Source organism: Pagrus major, chromosome 9, assembly GCF_040436345.1.
Source record: "Pagrus major chromosome 9, Pma_NU_1.0".
In the NCBI taxonomy this organism is placed as follows: Eukaryota; Metazoa; Chordata; class Actinopteri; order Spariformes; family Sparidae; genus Pagrus; species Pagrus major.
The window spans coordinates 24297190-24315471 of NC_133223.1; the positions used below are offsets into that span (position 1 = coordinate 24297190).

General features: G+C 40.4%; 1 protein-coding gene across 1 annotated transcript in view; it reads right to left on the bottom strand.

The window, feature by feature from the left end:
- asic4a (acid-sensing (proton-gated) ion channel family member 4a) overlaps nt 1-13147 on the bottom strand; it is a 92032-nt gene extending 78885 nt beyond the window's left edge. The window contains exon 1 of the mRNA XM_073473863.1: nt 12572-13147. Within this exon, the coding sequence (XP_073329964.1) occupies nt 12572-13147 (576 nt within the window). The remainder of the gene's footprint in view (nt 1-12571) is intronic.
- Nucleotides 13148-18282: the final 5135 nt, after the last annotated feature.

Here is an 18282-nt window from a genome sequence, read left to right on the forward strand (position 1 = left end):
GGGCCCATCCATATTTTTAATCACAAGTCTGATCACGCCAATGACATGATATAAAATATGTGCTGATGTTCTGTTGAAGTCTGTCCCCCAGTCGAATAATGTTGACCTCCTGTTAGAATTGGGTTTTCTGCAATGCCACCTACTGACCTTAATTTAATTTGGGTGCACATTAATGTTGGTGGGTGGCACACATATCAACAGACTTCAACACACCCGATAACACATCATATAAATGAAGAATAACATGTAATTTAACTCCCTCGTTTGATCAGTTCTGATTAGGTTTTAAGTGTAAATATTTAATCATTATACACTAATGGAAAATTCCAATACTGCCAATAGACCCCCCTAAATTCTACACACTGTACCTTTAATACCTGCCTGTGTTATGTCCAGTGGCTATCATTTTGTGCAGCATGCTAGTTTTGCGTGGGGTGAATGGCAGACGCAGGACATTTGACACTGGAGACCGGGTTCGCTTCATTAAATTCAGCCGTCAAAACTTGTCTTTTGCGGTTTGCTTTGATTGTTAATCTGTTTTTGTTTTGTGTATGTGTTCACGCTGTGACAGCAGAATAAGAAGGGTGTGTGTTTCATTTGACTACGCGTGTATGCTGCTCTGTTAAGATAAAATAAAAGAAAGTGGGAAAAAATGTTTGGTAAGTTTTGGTAAATATCATTACTAAGTCAAAAGTGACTTGAAGCACGAGGCGCAGAGTGTTTATAATATTAAAATCCAAGCAAAACCACAGTCTCTGGCTTTAGTTGCATAACTTGAAGCATAAACACTTAAATCACCCTTTAGTTGCAGCGAGTTGATATTGTACAACAGTAGAAGGGAGAATATTGTAGGCAAACAAGTGAAAAATGTGAGTGAAGCCTTTAATCTTGGCAGATAGGTTGATTAAAAATGTAATTCAAGGAGGGATTATGTTTCTCTCAATACCTGTTTGCACATTAGCAGTGTATGAACATACTTCCTCAGAGACGGGGTTGTATTAGTTGTGAGTTCTCACTGGTTCAAGAAGACGCTGTCTGTGCCACAAAGTGCATACTTACTTTTGTTGTTTTTAACACAACATTGAACTCTCCAATCATTTTGTTTTTGCTTTACGTGAATATTCTGAATAAGAAAACAGATTTCTCAGCATAAACTCACATCTCATAGTGCAGCTACAGCTCCCACAGATAGTCAAAGAGGTTGCTACTGTTCTACGTCCATGATGCTTTGCCCCTATGTGTCTCATAAATAAAAGCATTTTATATGGTCTAAGTAAAATCTGGGACAGTGGGCTATTAATGGCCAAGGGACTCCTCTCCTGGGGCAACAGTGTTAATCGGAGCAATAGGTCTCCTTCCTCTTGGATCAATGTCAGCACAAATTTCAGATTGCTTTCCTGATGCGCGCCAAGTTATCTGTGATTCAACTTTAATAGGTTATTGAACGGAGACAGCATTTAGGGAGCAGGGCCGTATTTCACGTTATTGACAATCAAATGCACACAACTTTCTCATTAGAATGCATTAGGAAAACACAGAATTAATCCTGACAACACCATTGGGGAACATGACTACAGTTACACGCTTGTTTAAACAAACATGCCTTACGGTGGCTCTGCGTCACGTGAGAAGTGGACATGAGGAACGTAGGTAAATACAATCTGACGGACATTATACTGGACAAACTGAAGGAGAAGCGGAAAAAAGTAGGTTTTCTAAATATAAAAGAAACATTTCTTTATACATGTATAAAGATAAAGCAATCCAAGATATCCTCTCTAATGTATCAGGACCTTGGTGCGTCATGGCTTCGCTCGCTGTCATTTTGGATAAAATCATGTTTTTCAGCATGAATGCCACTTCAAAGATTTGTAGTGTGCAAACACACACATACACACACACATGCATGCAAAAACAGCTATGCAAATGCTATTAGGACTCATGATGTGCATGATTTTCCTGCTTTAAGCGAGCTCATTATACTCAATTCCTAAACAAAACGCAGTGCTTAGATGACATAATGAGTGGTGGCAATTCAAAGTCGATGTGCTAAATCAGATGACATTTTGCTGCACCTGAAGGTCAAGTGTTTTGTCAACATGGACGAGGGCTGACGACAAAGCTGCCAACATCAGGTGACGGACTTGCAGTCAACGTGTTACCCAAAGACTTGGAGATGACACCTCTGAGCGGAAGGAAAAAAGGCGAATGGGAGGTTTTTTGTATGTTGAGGGGAAAAAGGTAAACCCCACATTAACATTGTTGTACTGAAGTTATGCATGTAGAATCATACAGAGCTGTATTTCAGTTTGTAAAGCAGAAAAGCAAAAAACAAATTCATTATTGTGAAGATGGAATAATAAGGTCGAGGGAAAAGGGAGATACACAAGGGGAATATGACACAACAACAATCAGTCATTTTTATATTGAAATTCTAATTTGAATAAGTGAAATTTTCGAGTTGCACTTTTAATTAGAACTGATATAATTAAGTGTCTAAACAAGTTGTATCAAGCTGGAAGTTAAACCGACCATTGATTTCCCTGGAAAAATCCACTCAGCTGTAACTAATTAACATTAATTCTGTGAGTTAGCAGAACAATTAAAAATACATTTTGGCCACGGTTAATTCACACTCTCTGTACTCCAGGGTCTGTTTTATTAACACCTGACAGCTTAGCCAAACGACATCTTTTATTAAATGTGAGCGGGACTTTCTTGCAGTCCAAAAAAATATACTGAAACACTTACATTGTTCAATGTAGGCAAGTAGCTAGCAGCTAGCTTGAGTTGTCGAGTAAAGCAGATAGCTGGTAAACAAACAAAGGTAATCTTTGAAGCCCATTGTATCATCATTTTTAATATATCAACATAGAGGCTTTAATTCAGGACCTTCTGGGTTTAGATCTGTGAAGTAGACGCTGAAGCTGTGAAGCTGAGAGTCACGAAAACAATTTAAAATTTGTGTCCATGTACACAAATCCAACACATCCTTATACCTAAACAACTGAATAGGTCGACTGCCAGTTCCCAAAAACTTCCCTTTCCATCACAGTTTGGTTATGTTTAGGCAAGAAAACTTGTTGGTTAGGTTAAGGGAAACATTGGGTTAAAAAATCTATGTTACTTATGTAAGTTAAGTTAAAAATGTAGCTACGTTACATACGTAACTTTAGTTACATTATGACTGTGACGTCATTTTAGTACAGTCATTTGACCACTTACGTTAAAATAACTCACTGATTTTTTGTTTTCACACAGAACACAGACAGTGGTCTTCCTGGTGAAAGTCCTGTACTTGTTTGACCCAACCATCCGTCACCTATCTCCTCCCTTCACAGACTTTGTCGGTCTTGATACTCCTTCAACTGATTTCCTCCTTTGCTTCTGTAATTAATACTACTGCTGCCTAGCAAGAAACATAAATATGGGTCGTAATATGCTGCTTTCACAGTCCACCTATATGGTTTTGTTTCTGATGAGGATGGGCTGCCGTAGATTATATTTCATTACTCTTTCACAAACTGCCTTGATAGTATGAGAAGACTGCATTTTACAGATATGCAGTTTAGTTTATTAAAATAATTGCAATCTTAATCACACATTGGTCTCATAAACCACAATTTATTATTTTTTCTAAATTGTTCCGCCCTAACCGAAATTCCCCAGTCAGAAAAAAATCTTCTACTTTTATTGGTTAATGTGCTTCATCTGCAGTTGTTCTTGAACTGCAATAGTAAAAAAGACAACTTAAATATGAATTTGATGAAAATGTTTAATCTGCCATTGATTCCTCTTAGCTTTAGAAAACAATATTGAAACATAAACAGGGTCCCTCTATGGCAAATGGCCCCAGCAAAGGCCAGTAGGAGCTACACATTAGGAAGGCATTAGCTTGAATTATTCAGCATTTTCTATCATTGCGTATTGTTCCATAAGCTTGGTGTACATTATTAAGTAATATAGAATGTCAGGGATTTTCAGTCGTTATGAACATTACACAAGAGAAAAAAAACGCATTTGGTTCACTCGCTGCTGACCCGACCTCGAAGGCATCTGACAAATCATTCCCAAGAGCATGCTACAAGGTATGCCAAGTACCATCATACAGGAAGGTCTGTTCAGGAGGTTTACGCCACAAAGTCGTATAGCTTCAGACAAATTATCACACCTGTCATGACACCTTAGTGTTTATGTACTGTAGTTCAAAACATGTTTGCATATCTGAAGCGAACAGTAATGTATCCAGAGAGGGAGAACGAGACAGAAAAGGAATGTTACAAGCATGTTCGTCGAGCCAATGTTGTGGTAACAAACTCGAAAAAGCAGCAAGGGGCACAGGCAAGTGTGTGACATTAGACATAATTCAGAATAAGGGCCAAGTGTCCAGCCAAGCGGACAGACGAAGCCCTCATGTTCAGACTATGCCAGGGGTAAATATTCACTGTGACATTTGTGCTGTATGCTATTTCCATCGGCTGAATTGTAGCCGACTGACATTTTCATCCAAGTTGCACTGGCCATGATTTCTACATTTCAAATCTATTTAAAATATCACAAATGCAGGATGTGAGTCGAAAAACACAGAACAATAGATTGTAAGGTGGTCATGATGTTCCTGCAATGCAATGGCAGCAGAAACACCCACAGAGGTGATATAACACCTCTCTGACGGTCTCACAGTCAGTTTTGTTTTTTGAGCTTTTGACCAAATCTATTCTAGTTTTTAGTTGAATGCCCTTTAATTTAGAAAAATAGTTTAGTTTTGTGAAATGCTGTTTTCTTCTGTGAAATGTTGTTGTGTTTTGTGAAATTTGTTTTGCGAAATGTTGTTGTGTTTTGTGAAGTGTTGTACTTTGTGAAATTTTGTGTTTTGTGAAATGTTTTTTGTGAAATTTTGTCTTTTATGAAATGTGTTTTGTGAAATTTTGTGTTTTGCGAAATGTTGTGTTTTGCAAAATACTGAGCTTTGCGTCATGACATGTTTCTAAAATGTCATGTTTTATGAAATGCCATTTTGTTTTGTGAAATGCCGTGCTTTGTCCCTCTGAGACACCGTAGTTTTACCTCAATAACAACAAACTGGAACACCATGGGCATCAAAAACTTTGGTTCGAGCTCTGCTCAGCAAACGTTTTGAAAGTAAGTGCTTCACAGAATCTTGTAGTTATCCCTTATTCAAAATAGAAAGTCACCACAGCCACTTCTTTCACTTGCATTCTGGAGACTGCTCAAACCACAGCAGCTTTAGTAAAGCATGACACATCACTGTTCGCTAACCGCTTTTCATTCGTTCATGCTAGCTCTGGTATTGTTCATTACGCATTTCTCCCCTTAAAATGTTTGATTGCGACAGTTGAGGTGTGTTTTGGTTTTCTTTTGGTTTTCACTTTTGGTTCAAATTCTCAAACGGCTGCCAGAAGACATTAAGCACTTCAGATACTTTCTGGTGTGTATTCAAAATGATCCCACACACTGCTCTCTCTCATTTGAAACCTCTAATTTGGTGGCACATTTCCATGATCTCAATGTTCAGTCCTTCTGTGAGTCAAGCAAACTATTCCATATGTGATACATATATCTTCAGTGCTGTTGGACATTGAAATAAAGAGAATTTTACAAGGATTTTGTTCTGTATCAGCCCATTTTACCACTGTAGCAATACAGTTTTCATAAAGATGTTGCACATGCTTGACTGATGTTTATATTTTGATTAATTCTAGTTTAGCTTTCATTGATGAAAACACCCCTATCACATCGACCTGAATCACATTATAAGGTGTCTCTATTTTTTCGTCCACCTCCTACATGTGCTATCTCTAGCAAAGTAATTAAACAGCACGAGCGAGGGAAATGAAGAAGCACAAACCCATTATGTGGCGGTGGCCTAAAAGCAAGCTTGGTTAATTTTTCAGAGGAATTTCCACTAATGTATTCAGAGACTCTGAGACATGACAAAATAAAAAGCTCACATTGGCAGCTAAGAAGAGAAGTGTGCATTTAAAGTGCGCCTGGCCAAAGGCTTTCATAATCATAGTTATCTGTGCTGTGAATGCCATTCATCATCACTGTAAACTGCAAAAAAAAAGAAAAAGAAGCCTTATTATGACGGATGTGCTGGAATACTTCATTAGCCAAAATGGTGTTGAAGCCAACTATATTTTTTAAGAAAAATGCACACTCACTACTAAATTCATTTAGTAGCTTTATTCAAGCAGAGATTTAAGTCTTTTGCTAAATACACTGGTTTAAATCTTTTTTAAATGGGGAATGATAGCGGTATTGGGGGCAATGCTGGACGTAGCCGCATCTGAAATCTTTTGCAGCTTTTTAATGTTGGCAATGTACATTTCTGCGAACAAAGAACATCTGAAACTTGTCTTTATATGTCATTAGGTTCAGTTTTGTACTTTATGTTCTGACAGCACTGTACTTACGATCTGGTTAGGTTTAGACCCAAAAACCAGTTGGTTAGGGTTAGGAGAAGATCATGTTTTGCGTTAAAATAGTTGTTTTGGTTGCCCCAAACATGGCTGAAAATTGTCCCGAGGTGTCCTTAATAATATCCAGCGGTGTCACGTTTACAAATGTTGAAACACAGCCTTGAACTGTAACTCAACCACCATCCCCTCCACCTTCCAATTTGACAGTGAGGTCATAAAGATGTAATGTGAATGTGTTATGTAGTATCAGTGGTTTGCAGAAACATTAATGCTGTCATTTTATCCTGGACACTGGGCTGTTTTATTAGCACTGTGATTGTAGAACATCTGCGATATTGAAACCGGAAGGAGAGAATGTAAGTATATGTTTCATTACCCTGACAAAATGTAGACAAATGCTTTTGCAATGCAATGCTATTTGCAAGAACTAATTCAAACTTAATAAGCTTTACACATTTCTGATAAATTTAATCAGGTACAGGTCCTTGCTCTTTATTCGTGGGATGCTAATTCTGAATGATCAGTTTTTTTTTATCAGCTACATATGAAGAACTTCTGTTCTGACTTTTGGATTTGACTTTAAATTTCATTTCACTTTATCTTAAAGCTCTTTCCTTCCCATCTCCACACAGTCCGAGCTGTGAGTCATCTCGTATTGCTCGATCATTTCAGCGCCCTTTAGGGAAAAGGTAGACAGTGTATATTGATTGATTTGGGCTGGATATACGCTAAAACAAACAGATATCTTGTTCTAAAGATCAAATTCTTCACCAACTCTGGCGGCATTAACAAATGCAGCTGAGACTGGGCCCAAAACACAGGCACAAGATAATTAGTCACACCATGCTCGGAGTAGGAAGGGTAGGGAAGCAATCTGACTGAAGGATGTATTGATCCTCCAGAGAGGGAGGGGCACCCAGTCAGGAGTCATGATCAATCTTGCGAGCCAACTCTCTCAATCTGTGACGAAACCTGTGTGTGTTTGTATGGGGAAGCATTCTATCTGCTCCATACACATGTTTGTGTGTGTGTGCAGCCACATTAACACTACCAACAGCTTGCTGTATGACTTGTCAAAAAGAGACAAATGTCTGTGTGAGTAAAAGAGTCCCTGGGGTTGGAGGAAGGGGGTGGGGGTTTAGCGGTACCACAACATCGGAAGCCTTTATCGGTGAGTTAAAAGCCGTCCCTGAGCCGCAGATTCTCCTCATCAAACCGAGCGCTCCAAACCGTGGCACAGTGAGAGGTTTTAAAACTGGCTCAGGGAGTGATGGAAAAGGTAAATCTTCCCAAATATAAACAGTTTGCATATTGGTGTTATCTGGTGGCTGGTCACAGGTGGGCTTCATCTGATTAGACAGTGGTGATGCATATCGGGAGGAGCAGCAGACCAATTGCACTGTAATTCATCTTCCCCTCATATGCTGGAGGAGGAGGAGAAGGTGGGGAAGGAGTGCAGTGGGACTAAAGTGGGATGCACAAGCAGCAGTCCTCCCTTTAGCATCAAAAGATATGGGATCAGTGTAATTTTTCACTCTTATTTTTTTTGCATTTTGCACAGAGGAAAAAGACAAGAAAATGTGTGAAGTTGTTTGTTTATGTGTTGTGGATGTAGTAATGCTACGTGCCGGCCTCCCGGGTGGGGTGTGTGGATCAGATATCAGACAGCATGCTAAGCTGCAGGGACACCCACAGCAGTGGAACTGTAGACGGCTAATTGACAGGCTGTTGGAGACGAAAGCCAGTCCAGATAGCCAGTCACTTTCACGCTCCCACACTCCTCGCTCTCCACCAGGGGGAAGGTGGGTGGCTCGGCGAGACGTGTGTGTGTGCGTGTGTCAGTGTGTGTGTGGGTGGGTGGGTGGTTGGGTATGCTGTTAAGGGGTGTGCAGACATTGGACCCAGGGAAGTGGATGTCACTCTCACAGTCATGTGCACATGGACAGCACATTTTCACACATACACACAAACATACATGTCAAACTGAGATTGAAAGCCTGTGCATGGGAGTTTCTTCGCAGGACTAAGAGACAACGCCAAAGGTTTTTTCTCTTGCAGTAACAGAGACCATCACACACATCGTGCGTCTTTCTATAGATGCATCGGCTCGACAACCACATCTTGCACCCCACATCAGGCCAGAGGGACTGACAAGTGGTGTGACCTTGCACATGGAAGATAAAAATAAAATCTGTGCATGGCAGGAAAATGTACAACTTCTCCCACAATGGAAGTAAACCTGCTGTACCAGATTTTTGGGTGACTCGTCTCTATACTAAGAGTCTTATACTTAGGGATGGGGCGATAAGTTGATTGTGTTGAATTTTCATTATCAAGATAATCACAAAAATCCTCACATCAATCACTGTAAAAAGATGTCTAGCTCACTGACATACAGTCATAAATCGATTTCCTGATTTATTTTGAATTGCCTAAGCCTGTCACCATGTCTGAAGGCATGACTTGCACATTGTGTCCCCCACAAAAACAGCTCTAACCAGATGTGTGTAAATGCTACAGGTTCCAAACTAAAAACGACAGGATGATGAAGTTGCCACCATTTATTTATTCTTTATTCGTGCAGTAAGACCTTATTGTTTATGGTTTCTTATTTAAGATGCGTTGATTGTTTGTCACTTTAAGAGGATGTGTGTCCTCCCTGAGACAAATATTTGTTTTATCACAAAATGTAACGTTAAAGTGATTCCAGTATCTTTTAGTGCAATTTTAGTTTTAATTTCAAAGTTTTAGGAATATTTTGATGATAATGTCGTGACTTGCAATTATGTCGAGTTATACTTTGTACCACATTGCACATTACTGGTAATGCTGTAGGCACAATTCACACACCACACACTCAAATGCTGGAGTACTTTATCTGCAGTCTTCTACGTTCAAGCGCATGCTTTACCCCCAGCTCGTTATCAAGACATCCTTTTAATTAAATATGTTGTTTTTCCTTTTCTCCCGCTATCTGAGGCTGTACATTTGTTGATATAAAAGCACAATAATGTGTCTTTTGTGCCATTTCTTACATGAATACGGTTTAAGATTTGATCCCAGTATGAATGGCAGGACAAAGGGAGGGGATGAGCATCATCTGTGGCTTATACTATTTAACATTCAATTATCCATAAAACACACAATAGGGGCTTCAGTCAGTGTAATGACAGATTGGAGGTAGAGCGCTCTTCAGCGTTGTCCCCGTTAACCCAGGTTTTTATAGATCACCTCGCATGCCACCCTATAGCTGTTTAGTTTTCTCCATGAATATATGCAGAAGGGATCTGTCCTTGCTGAGAGCAAAATCTGATAATGCAGCGGCAAACACAGCTGAGAGTCAGAGCAAACCAATTCAGAGCTCTGTTTAAAAAAAGCCAAAGGGCTCGCTGCTCATCTCTGCGACAGCGCCACACAATAGATGAACAATTATTCAGAGTTAGACTGGAAGAAAAAAAATAATCTATTTATTCATGGCTTGTTGAATCAGCTTTATCTTCTGTGATTAATCCAAGTCAATAATGTAATCTTTAATTATAAAGAATGGCCTTATTACCTACGTCAAATAATCACGCCGGTCCAAGACGCTGGAAAGGGGAAAACAAATTTCTCTGCTACGTGATTATGTATTTCCCCACCATAAATTACCACAGCCAGACAATTTTATTTATTTAACTAATTTGAACAGTGAAAGCACGGAAGCCACTTCATGATTTTTGGTAATAACTGACTTGAAATTACAAGAAAAAAACAAATTTCCACCCAGGATTGTTTTTGTGATTCAAGTATTTTAAAGGACACGTTTGGTACGGTGAGTTTTGACCTTTCAATGCAATAATGACCCAAATTAGGAGCACTTGCTTGAAATTCTTTGCGTAATAAAACAAAAATGCTAAAGAGAGATCTACTGCACAGAACATGGCGTGTTTGCAGAGGAGCTGAAATGTCAGAAAACATTGCAATTATATTTCATCATGTAATTTTCCCAAGAGCCCCACATCCATGCAGCTATTATCAAAGTAAAACATCTGGAGCTCCCACAATGATCAATCGAAAGAAAACACATTACAAGGATTCGATCCTGAAGGAGGGCCCCGTGAGAGCAAGAGTAATGACCGGTGTGAGTGCAGGCTTTTGTATGTGTGTGTATGTGGGTCTGTACATGCTTGCATGTGATTAATAGCACTTCACCTGTAATAATGACTCCTTTGCTGTAACAAATGATGCGCGATTTGTAGTTACAAAATACACACTCATGCAAACAGGAGCAGAGGAGAGACTGCATGTTACTTTTACATTCTGCTCTCCTGCCTGGTCCCACAGCTCCCAATCCTTCCTCCCTGTGCACTCCACCCGGACTTGGGAGTAAGTGATTTGTCATGCGTGGAAGAAGCAAGTAGCCTGTAACAAATCTAACTGACAGCCCCCGAAAATGCAGATCACATAGCCGACAGAGAGGAAACAGCAGCTTAGGGAACTTTCAACAGGATCTTAATCTGTGATGAAGTCACCCGGTGTCCAACGAGAGCTACAGGACGACTCGTCGACTGACACGGGACAGACATTTCCTGGATGTCAGAGTTGTCTGCTAATTAATGTACTCGGGGAGGACTGCGTGTCAAAGTGTCACAGGACATTGACGTCAAACGTGCTCGAAGCACGTTACAAACTTTTACAGTCATGTTGTTGCTTCAGACTGAATTTCGTCAAACTTTTCAGCACCCCTGAGGAGCATGACATTTTCCTTTTGCCTGATGAAACAACCTGGAAAATTTTTCTTTGAGGGGGATCCATTTCTTATGTCACAGGTAATTTGACAACAACAGAGAAGAATAAATACCCGCACACACTGTTGGAGAAACCAAATGAGGAGCCGGGAAATGTCATTATTTCTTTGGTGTAATTTGGCACATCAGAGGTAATGTAGTGCCATCCCCGTGATAAGACAGAATCTTTAGGTCTCAGGAAGGTGAGCATATCAATGTTCAACATACCCTATTAAGACTTGACACCCGCACTTTATCATCACTAAAGCAATTGCATATTCCTATTCCTGCAGGAGAGATGGGGAAATCCATCTCCTGCAAGGACAGTGCCTTTAATAAATAGTGCACAGAACACAGGCACAAACTCCCCCTTTCACCTGAGCCTACCTTCCTTTCCTCTTTCTCTCTCTCTCTCTCTCTCAAACACATACACACACACACACACACACACACACACACACACACACACACAAACACACACTTTCCTTCTCTCATGGAAATTGTTTCATTCCTTTTAGTCAATCTGGCTAATGCAAAAATCATGTATGTCTGTCTTTAAATATTTAATCTTAACAGCAGCAAGATTGAAATACAACGTTGAAGAAGCATTACTCCTTCTCCTCCTGAAAGGTGCAAGAGCTCAGAGGGAGAGAGAGAGAGAGAGAGAGAGAGAGAGGCAGAGAGAGAGAGGAAGAGAGAGAGAGAGGGGGCAGCTGCTCTGCAATGTCAGAAAGAGAGAGAGAGGGAGAGCGACGGGGAGTGATGGAAAAGAGAGGAAGAAGAGGCTCGGCTATTTTCGATGACAATTTTGTTGCCATGCACTCTCAGCTACTGGAGTCGGAGGCAGCATTAAAGCACAGTTTGCCTTGGAAAAAAGTATACAACCACATACGACAGCTCTCTGTTTTTCTTCCTCAGGAGCAGCCTTTGTTCTTTGACATAATAGATTCTGGTACGGGCAGAGACACACGGCTGAAGAGAAACACTGTTGCTGCTTGGAACTTAGTGAGAAGAGATACAGCTCAATGACTGAGCCAAAGCCTTGAATCTTGCATGCAAGAAATGTATCGTGGGAACCACATGGCCCCTGGAGATGAGTACAAGCACAAAGAGAATTTCAATTCCTCTTGCCTTAAAGTGTTCAGTTTGCTTTCATGCTTATTGATAGTTTTGTATGAACGAGACAACTCTTGTAAGAGTTATATATGTATAAAATGTTCTACTTATTACGAATACAAGTCTTTTTTTACATTTTTTACGCAAAGAAAGTTTTTATGAAGCAAATAAATCAGGATGAAGTAATGTAATATGATTGCCACAGAGTCAGGCTAGGACAGAACTTTGAGAAAGTTTTCCACTCACCACAGAGAAGTCCTCGGCTGAACAATTCTGTCCACTGAAATTGCAGCTCATGAGCATCTCGTCTAACTGATGTCCTGTCCTGTTGAAGATGTCCTGCATGTCAGGCGCAGGATACATTAAATCTGTAGGTTTGTGCCCATCCTTGTTTTTGGGGGGCAAACCCGTCAAGTTAGCCAGGTGGTAGATATCGGCATCGGTGAGCGCGGAGAAGCGAAATCGGTTTATGTTGCAGATGGTCACAGCGGGGAAAACCATCTCTGGGGATGCCTCCTCGTTCAGAGCTGTGACATGAGGGTGTTCCAGGTAAGAGATGGCACACTTAGCCGCCTGGTACAGAAACAGAGCCAGTGATGTCAAAAAGGCAAGAGCCCAGAGAGTCTGCCGGATGCCCAGGCGACCAGAGACAAAGATGTGGTTAATCCCATGAAGGGAGCAGGAGTTAGCAAACCCGGCCAAGTCCTTAGCCTGAGGTGTGCAGCTCTCCTCGATCAGGCTCTCCTTGTCCCCATCCTGCTTGCTTTTCTGCTTCTCATCCTCCTCTGCAAATTTGATTTTGCAAACAAATTCGATAGGCATGGGGGCAGCCAGGTCTGCGTTTTGGTTTTGTTTTTGATGGCAGCTATCAGCCCTGGATCACTTCCCTCCTACTTCCTCGGCTTTTGTCCTCTGAGCAGGAAACAACTCCAGAAAGAAGAGAAAAAGACAGGAGAGAGTTTGTTGCTGCTGCTGCCGCTGCTGCCTCTGCTGTGACTGATAGTGCTGCTGCTGCTTCTGCCGCCACGGCTCCTAGTGACTAGAGCGCTGCTGCTGCTGTGCTGCTCCTGCTCTGAACGCTTGTCTCACTACTTGATCAGCTCACACAGTCTCGCTTATCAGCAGTAATACAGCTGTCAAAAAAAAAACACCCTTGCACGCTGCCTCAGACCCACTGATGAAAATGCAGCATTTTGAGTCGGACTAAAATAGGCACAGGGTACTTAATAATTCATGAGAAGGTAACATTGTGATTATTTCCTCCTCACTGGCGCGAGTCGCAACTTCCCCCGGTCATCCCTGAGCTTCCCGCCGACAGCCCCCCGCCCGCCTGTTTAATCCACTTGTTTGGATGGCTCTGTCACTTCTTGACCTGAATAAAGTTGGTGTCAAAGGTTGTTCCGGCAAACATCCAGCGTTTGATGTGAATCACAGGGTCACCGCTCCTTAATGCTACCCCCAACGAGGTCTCTAGAGAATGCCTAATTGAAACAATAATGAGGAGTGCGAGAAGTGGAATTGAGCACAGGCAACTCCTGGCAATCAATCTTGTGTTTGCAACAAAAAAGTAAAAGACTATTGATCGAGCGAACGTGTCTGTCAGAGATTAAGAGAGGCAGTACAACGGTGTTTTCTTATCAGGAACTAATGGTAGCATCACAAGACTCCTGCACGAATTTGAATTAGTGAATGCCTCCTGATCTGGACCCCGATGCTGCTAAAGATGTTGAAATGAAGTATTGATCTGCCTCGTGTCCCTATCCTTTACAGTGTGTGTCTTAGTGCTGTTAATGGCCCTTTTCCAAGTTGCCAAACAAAATTATGCAAATGCAAGGCAGAAAAGTGAGAGCCCTAATGCATGTTATTCCCCTTTAAATGGAATTAGTCATGCGGGTCACATCACAAGGGGCTGAGACCTCCAGAGAAAAGGCATATTTAAAAGTGAATTCAACCGCACCGAAACACACGTGCCAAGTCGAGTCCGAGGGAGCATCAGAAAGGAGAGATTACTGAAAACTGCAGGACTAAGGGAACAAAATCAATCTTACCCTCCCAAACCTCTCCGTTGATGATGTTAACCTGTTTTTTAAAGGGAAATTCATGGCATAATTAAACACTAAATGTTTAGAGTAATCTACATCAGATTAAATGCTCTGGCTGTCTAAAAAACAGCACCTCCTTTTGGCCCAAAACAGTGCAAAGAGAAAAAATCTCCCAACTCCTGCTTTTCCTATACGTTTTTTTGTCATTGCAGTCTCCCAGACATTTGCTTTTTACACTTCTTTTTTTATGGAAGGATTCTCTTTTGATGGTGTGTTCTCCCAGCTAGATAAACAGAGATATCTAGGATATTGCCTTTACTTGATAGAAGTGAAGCGTCCACTGTTCAGCTATGCCTCTGGCAGGCACTGAGGTCTGCTAACCACAGAGTGTTTTATGTAGTCACTCCCAGAGGATGCTGGGCTTATTTACAGTCTCACAGAGGAAATGAAAGCTCACAGTCCACGCCATGACTAAATACCAAATGTGAATAAAAAACACGCAGGCACATCTGGCACATGAAAACCGTTCAAGGAGTGGATGGCATTATGTTTGTTTGTCAGAGCCAATAACACTCCAAAACCCCCGGCCTGTTTTCTGTTTGATGGCCTAAAAATGAGATACAATGGATTAAATGCCGCTGACCTTCAGGTTATTTTTGCCGCTGTCAATAATGTGTCATTTTGAAGGAACATTAAAAAACATTAGTAGGGGATTTTAAAGGGCTTCGTAGGGCACTTCTAATGCGACCATAAATAGTTTGAATCACTAATTTATACAGTTTGCAAATGACGTGACTGCAGTGCTCCTCTCATTTTTCAAATACAAGGTTCAGCTGTGAATGAAAATGTTTGAGGAGCGGTGAAATTGGTCTGTTTATTGAGAAGTAAAAGTAGTTTGTAGAACTAGAAGATGTGGACAGAAGATATCCCCTCTGAGAGAGCAGTCTGACAGTTTTATCATCTCATCCAAAGGCTCCATCTATTGGACGCCGGAGATGCAAACTTCTCTGTGGAAATTTAAACTGGCAGTAGACACGTTTTTTGCTTTAACGTATTATCATGAAGTAAATGTTGATTGCACAATGTAAAGGATATCGAATAATGAAACCATCAGCGTTTACATTCGTTTCCTATAAACCTTGCTGTCACTATACAGTTTTGTCTGACACCTGGCACGTGGACGAGGAAAAGGAAGGTTAACTGGCCATATGTTTCTATTGGAGAATAAATGATTGAATAACTCATGTTTTGTCCTGTGTTGCTGATGTTGGTGGCTCTGAGTAATACGGAAACAATTGTTCGTGCAATGGTGGCGCCATGAATAATACCACTTGGACACGCTAGGGCGAGGGAAAAGTTGTCTCTTACAACTTTATACTCCCTTTAAAGAGGTTATCTTTGTCACTTTATCCATTTGCTTGTTGGTTGGTTGGTTTGTCAGCAGGATTACACAACTGATTTCCATGAAACTTGAATGAAGGATGGGTCTCAGCCCAGAATAGACCCCATTAACTTTTGGCGCAGAGCTGGATAAAGGGACCAGGATTTTTTTCTCATTTTCTTTAACTTTGTGAGATAGGGCGTTTTTCACAGCCCAGTCGCCCAGATATAATGTAAGCAGTAAGGAGTTTCTGCAAACCACAGATGCGTCCAAGGTTGACATTTTTACCAAACGTGGCATATCACGTTCACACAATATGCTTATTAGCTGGCTCACATTGGGAGGCTTACAAGCCACAAGGCTGCCAAGCAGGAGCCTACAGGTCGGCCATTTTAAGCCAAACCATAATGTTTTCCTAATCCTAACCAAGTGGATTTTGTGCCTGAGCACAGCATTATGGCGAGAGAGAAATAGAATTTTTAAACAAATGTAAAGGAGCAACAAAAACAAACATTTTTGACCCAACTGTATTATTGCAGAAACATACTTAGCTAACATTTATTCTGGCAATTTTTTGTTAATTTCTTAGGGAATAATTCATGGATGTTGTTAAAAAAATAAAAATGGGCATATTTGGGTGGCTGGTAGCTCTGAGTGAGAACAATTTGACAGGCTCCTAGTGATACAGGGCAATTGAGTTTAATATTGAATTAGTCTTCATTGAATTAAATGGGATTCTACTGAGTTTCTATAGTTTAAACCTGATCCTGAGAAATGTGATTGACTAGAAACACCACAGGGGAGAGCTGAAAATAAGATATTTGGCAATAAAGAGCTACTCTGCCCTGACAGCTTTATCAGAAAGTTCTACCTCAAGAGCAGAAACTTTCTCAGGTCCAGAACTACAGCAAAGGAGCTCAGTTTAGACCCTGGTTCCTCTAAACAGAACACAGTAAATGTTCCTGAAAATGTTGCACTTTTATTCTGGTCTCTTGCCAGTAAGTTTATTTTTTCAACAGGGCTACCTAAGAAGGCAAACAGTACATTCTGAAACATTAATCAAAATCAATACAGCTTTTATTTTCCTCCATTGGTGAGCAAAAGTAATTTGCAGTAGTCAACCAGAAAAGGTAAAAACTTTCTGTAAAGAAATTTGTGTTGAAAAACAATTTGCTTGGTTGAAGACAACATCTCTGATTAACCTGCTCCAATTGTGATGCCAGTCTCTTAGTGACGGGTCCAGGTCATATAATCTTTGTAATTTATCATTCATAATGGCTGAAAATGCAACCTCTGCGCTTTCACCTCTAGGAAGCTGTACCATCAAGATGCAGCTGACCAGCCAAAGGGAAATCTGAGTATTCAAACGTCATACACCTATGTAGGCCGTGTAATCTATTACTTTTAGATTCGTACACTGTGTGGCAGCAATTACACATGACTTAATATGAAGTGTTATAAAATTGAATTGAATTAAGTGAGAAACCGCATGTCCAAAGAGGAAAAGTGGAGGTTTTATTCTTCAGTTTCTATGGCAATGAATGGCAGTCTGACAGCTCTCCACGTCAATTAAGAGTCAAAGCTGTGTTTCCTGCAGGTTTGATTTTTACATTTTGAGAGAAAGGAGGCTTGTGGCAACATTTTGATGTATGTTTGTGAACGAGAAAACTGTGGGTCTGAGAACAGTCTCCAAAACTTTTTGGCCTTCTAGCTCCAGACTAATAATCAAATAGTAATTTTCTAAGACCCAAGCAGCCCCTGGAGGCTACAATGTTCATTAAACACTTGTAAGACTCAAAAGGGCTTATACCCTTGGGAGCATGAATGCCAGCTATCTTGTTTGTTCATTTTACATAGAATTTTTTTCATGCTTAAGTACAAATTAAAAGTCCATGAATAAAGTGTCTGATGATGAAAGCTTGAGTTCAAGTTCAAGCTCTTTATTGTCATGTGCGCATTTACAGTGAAGCTGCCGCTGGCAATGATATTTTTGGATCTCCCTTCAAGTGTCCTCTTACAGAAAAAACATTTAAGTGCAACAAAATTGACATTGAATCTGAAAAGACAAGAAAAAGTGCAGCTAAAAAGCAGGAATATGAAATGTTATTATTTCAGTGTCTATGAACCAGCTGACCCACACTTTCTTCATTCCTCTGTTCCTTTATTTTTTCTTAATAAGTTTTTGTTCCGGTCATTGAGCTTTGAATTAACATTCAAAACTTGGGCTTGTTATGTCTTCACATTAAATACTGTGCCTTAACTTTTGTGAGTTATACTGCATGTATAAAATAAAAAAAACGCATTAGCTAGACAGGTTCTATCGCTATTTTTTAAGACATGATATTGTCAGAAAAGGCAACACAAACTATCATTAATTAGTTAAACACAAATGTTTTGTAAGATTTTTCTAGAGCTTTAAACGGCATCTGAAAACATAGTCCACCCACGAAGAAAAAAACTGTGACATGGGAGAAAGCACTGGAAAAAGATGGTAAGCGGACCCGACACATTTTAATTAAACCTGAATTAACTTC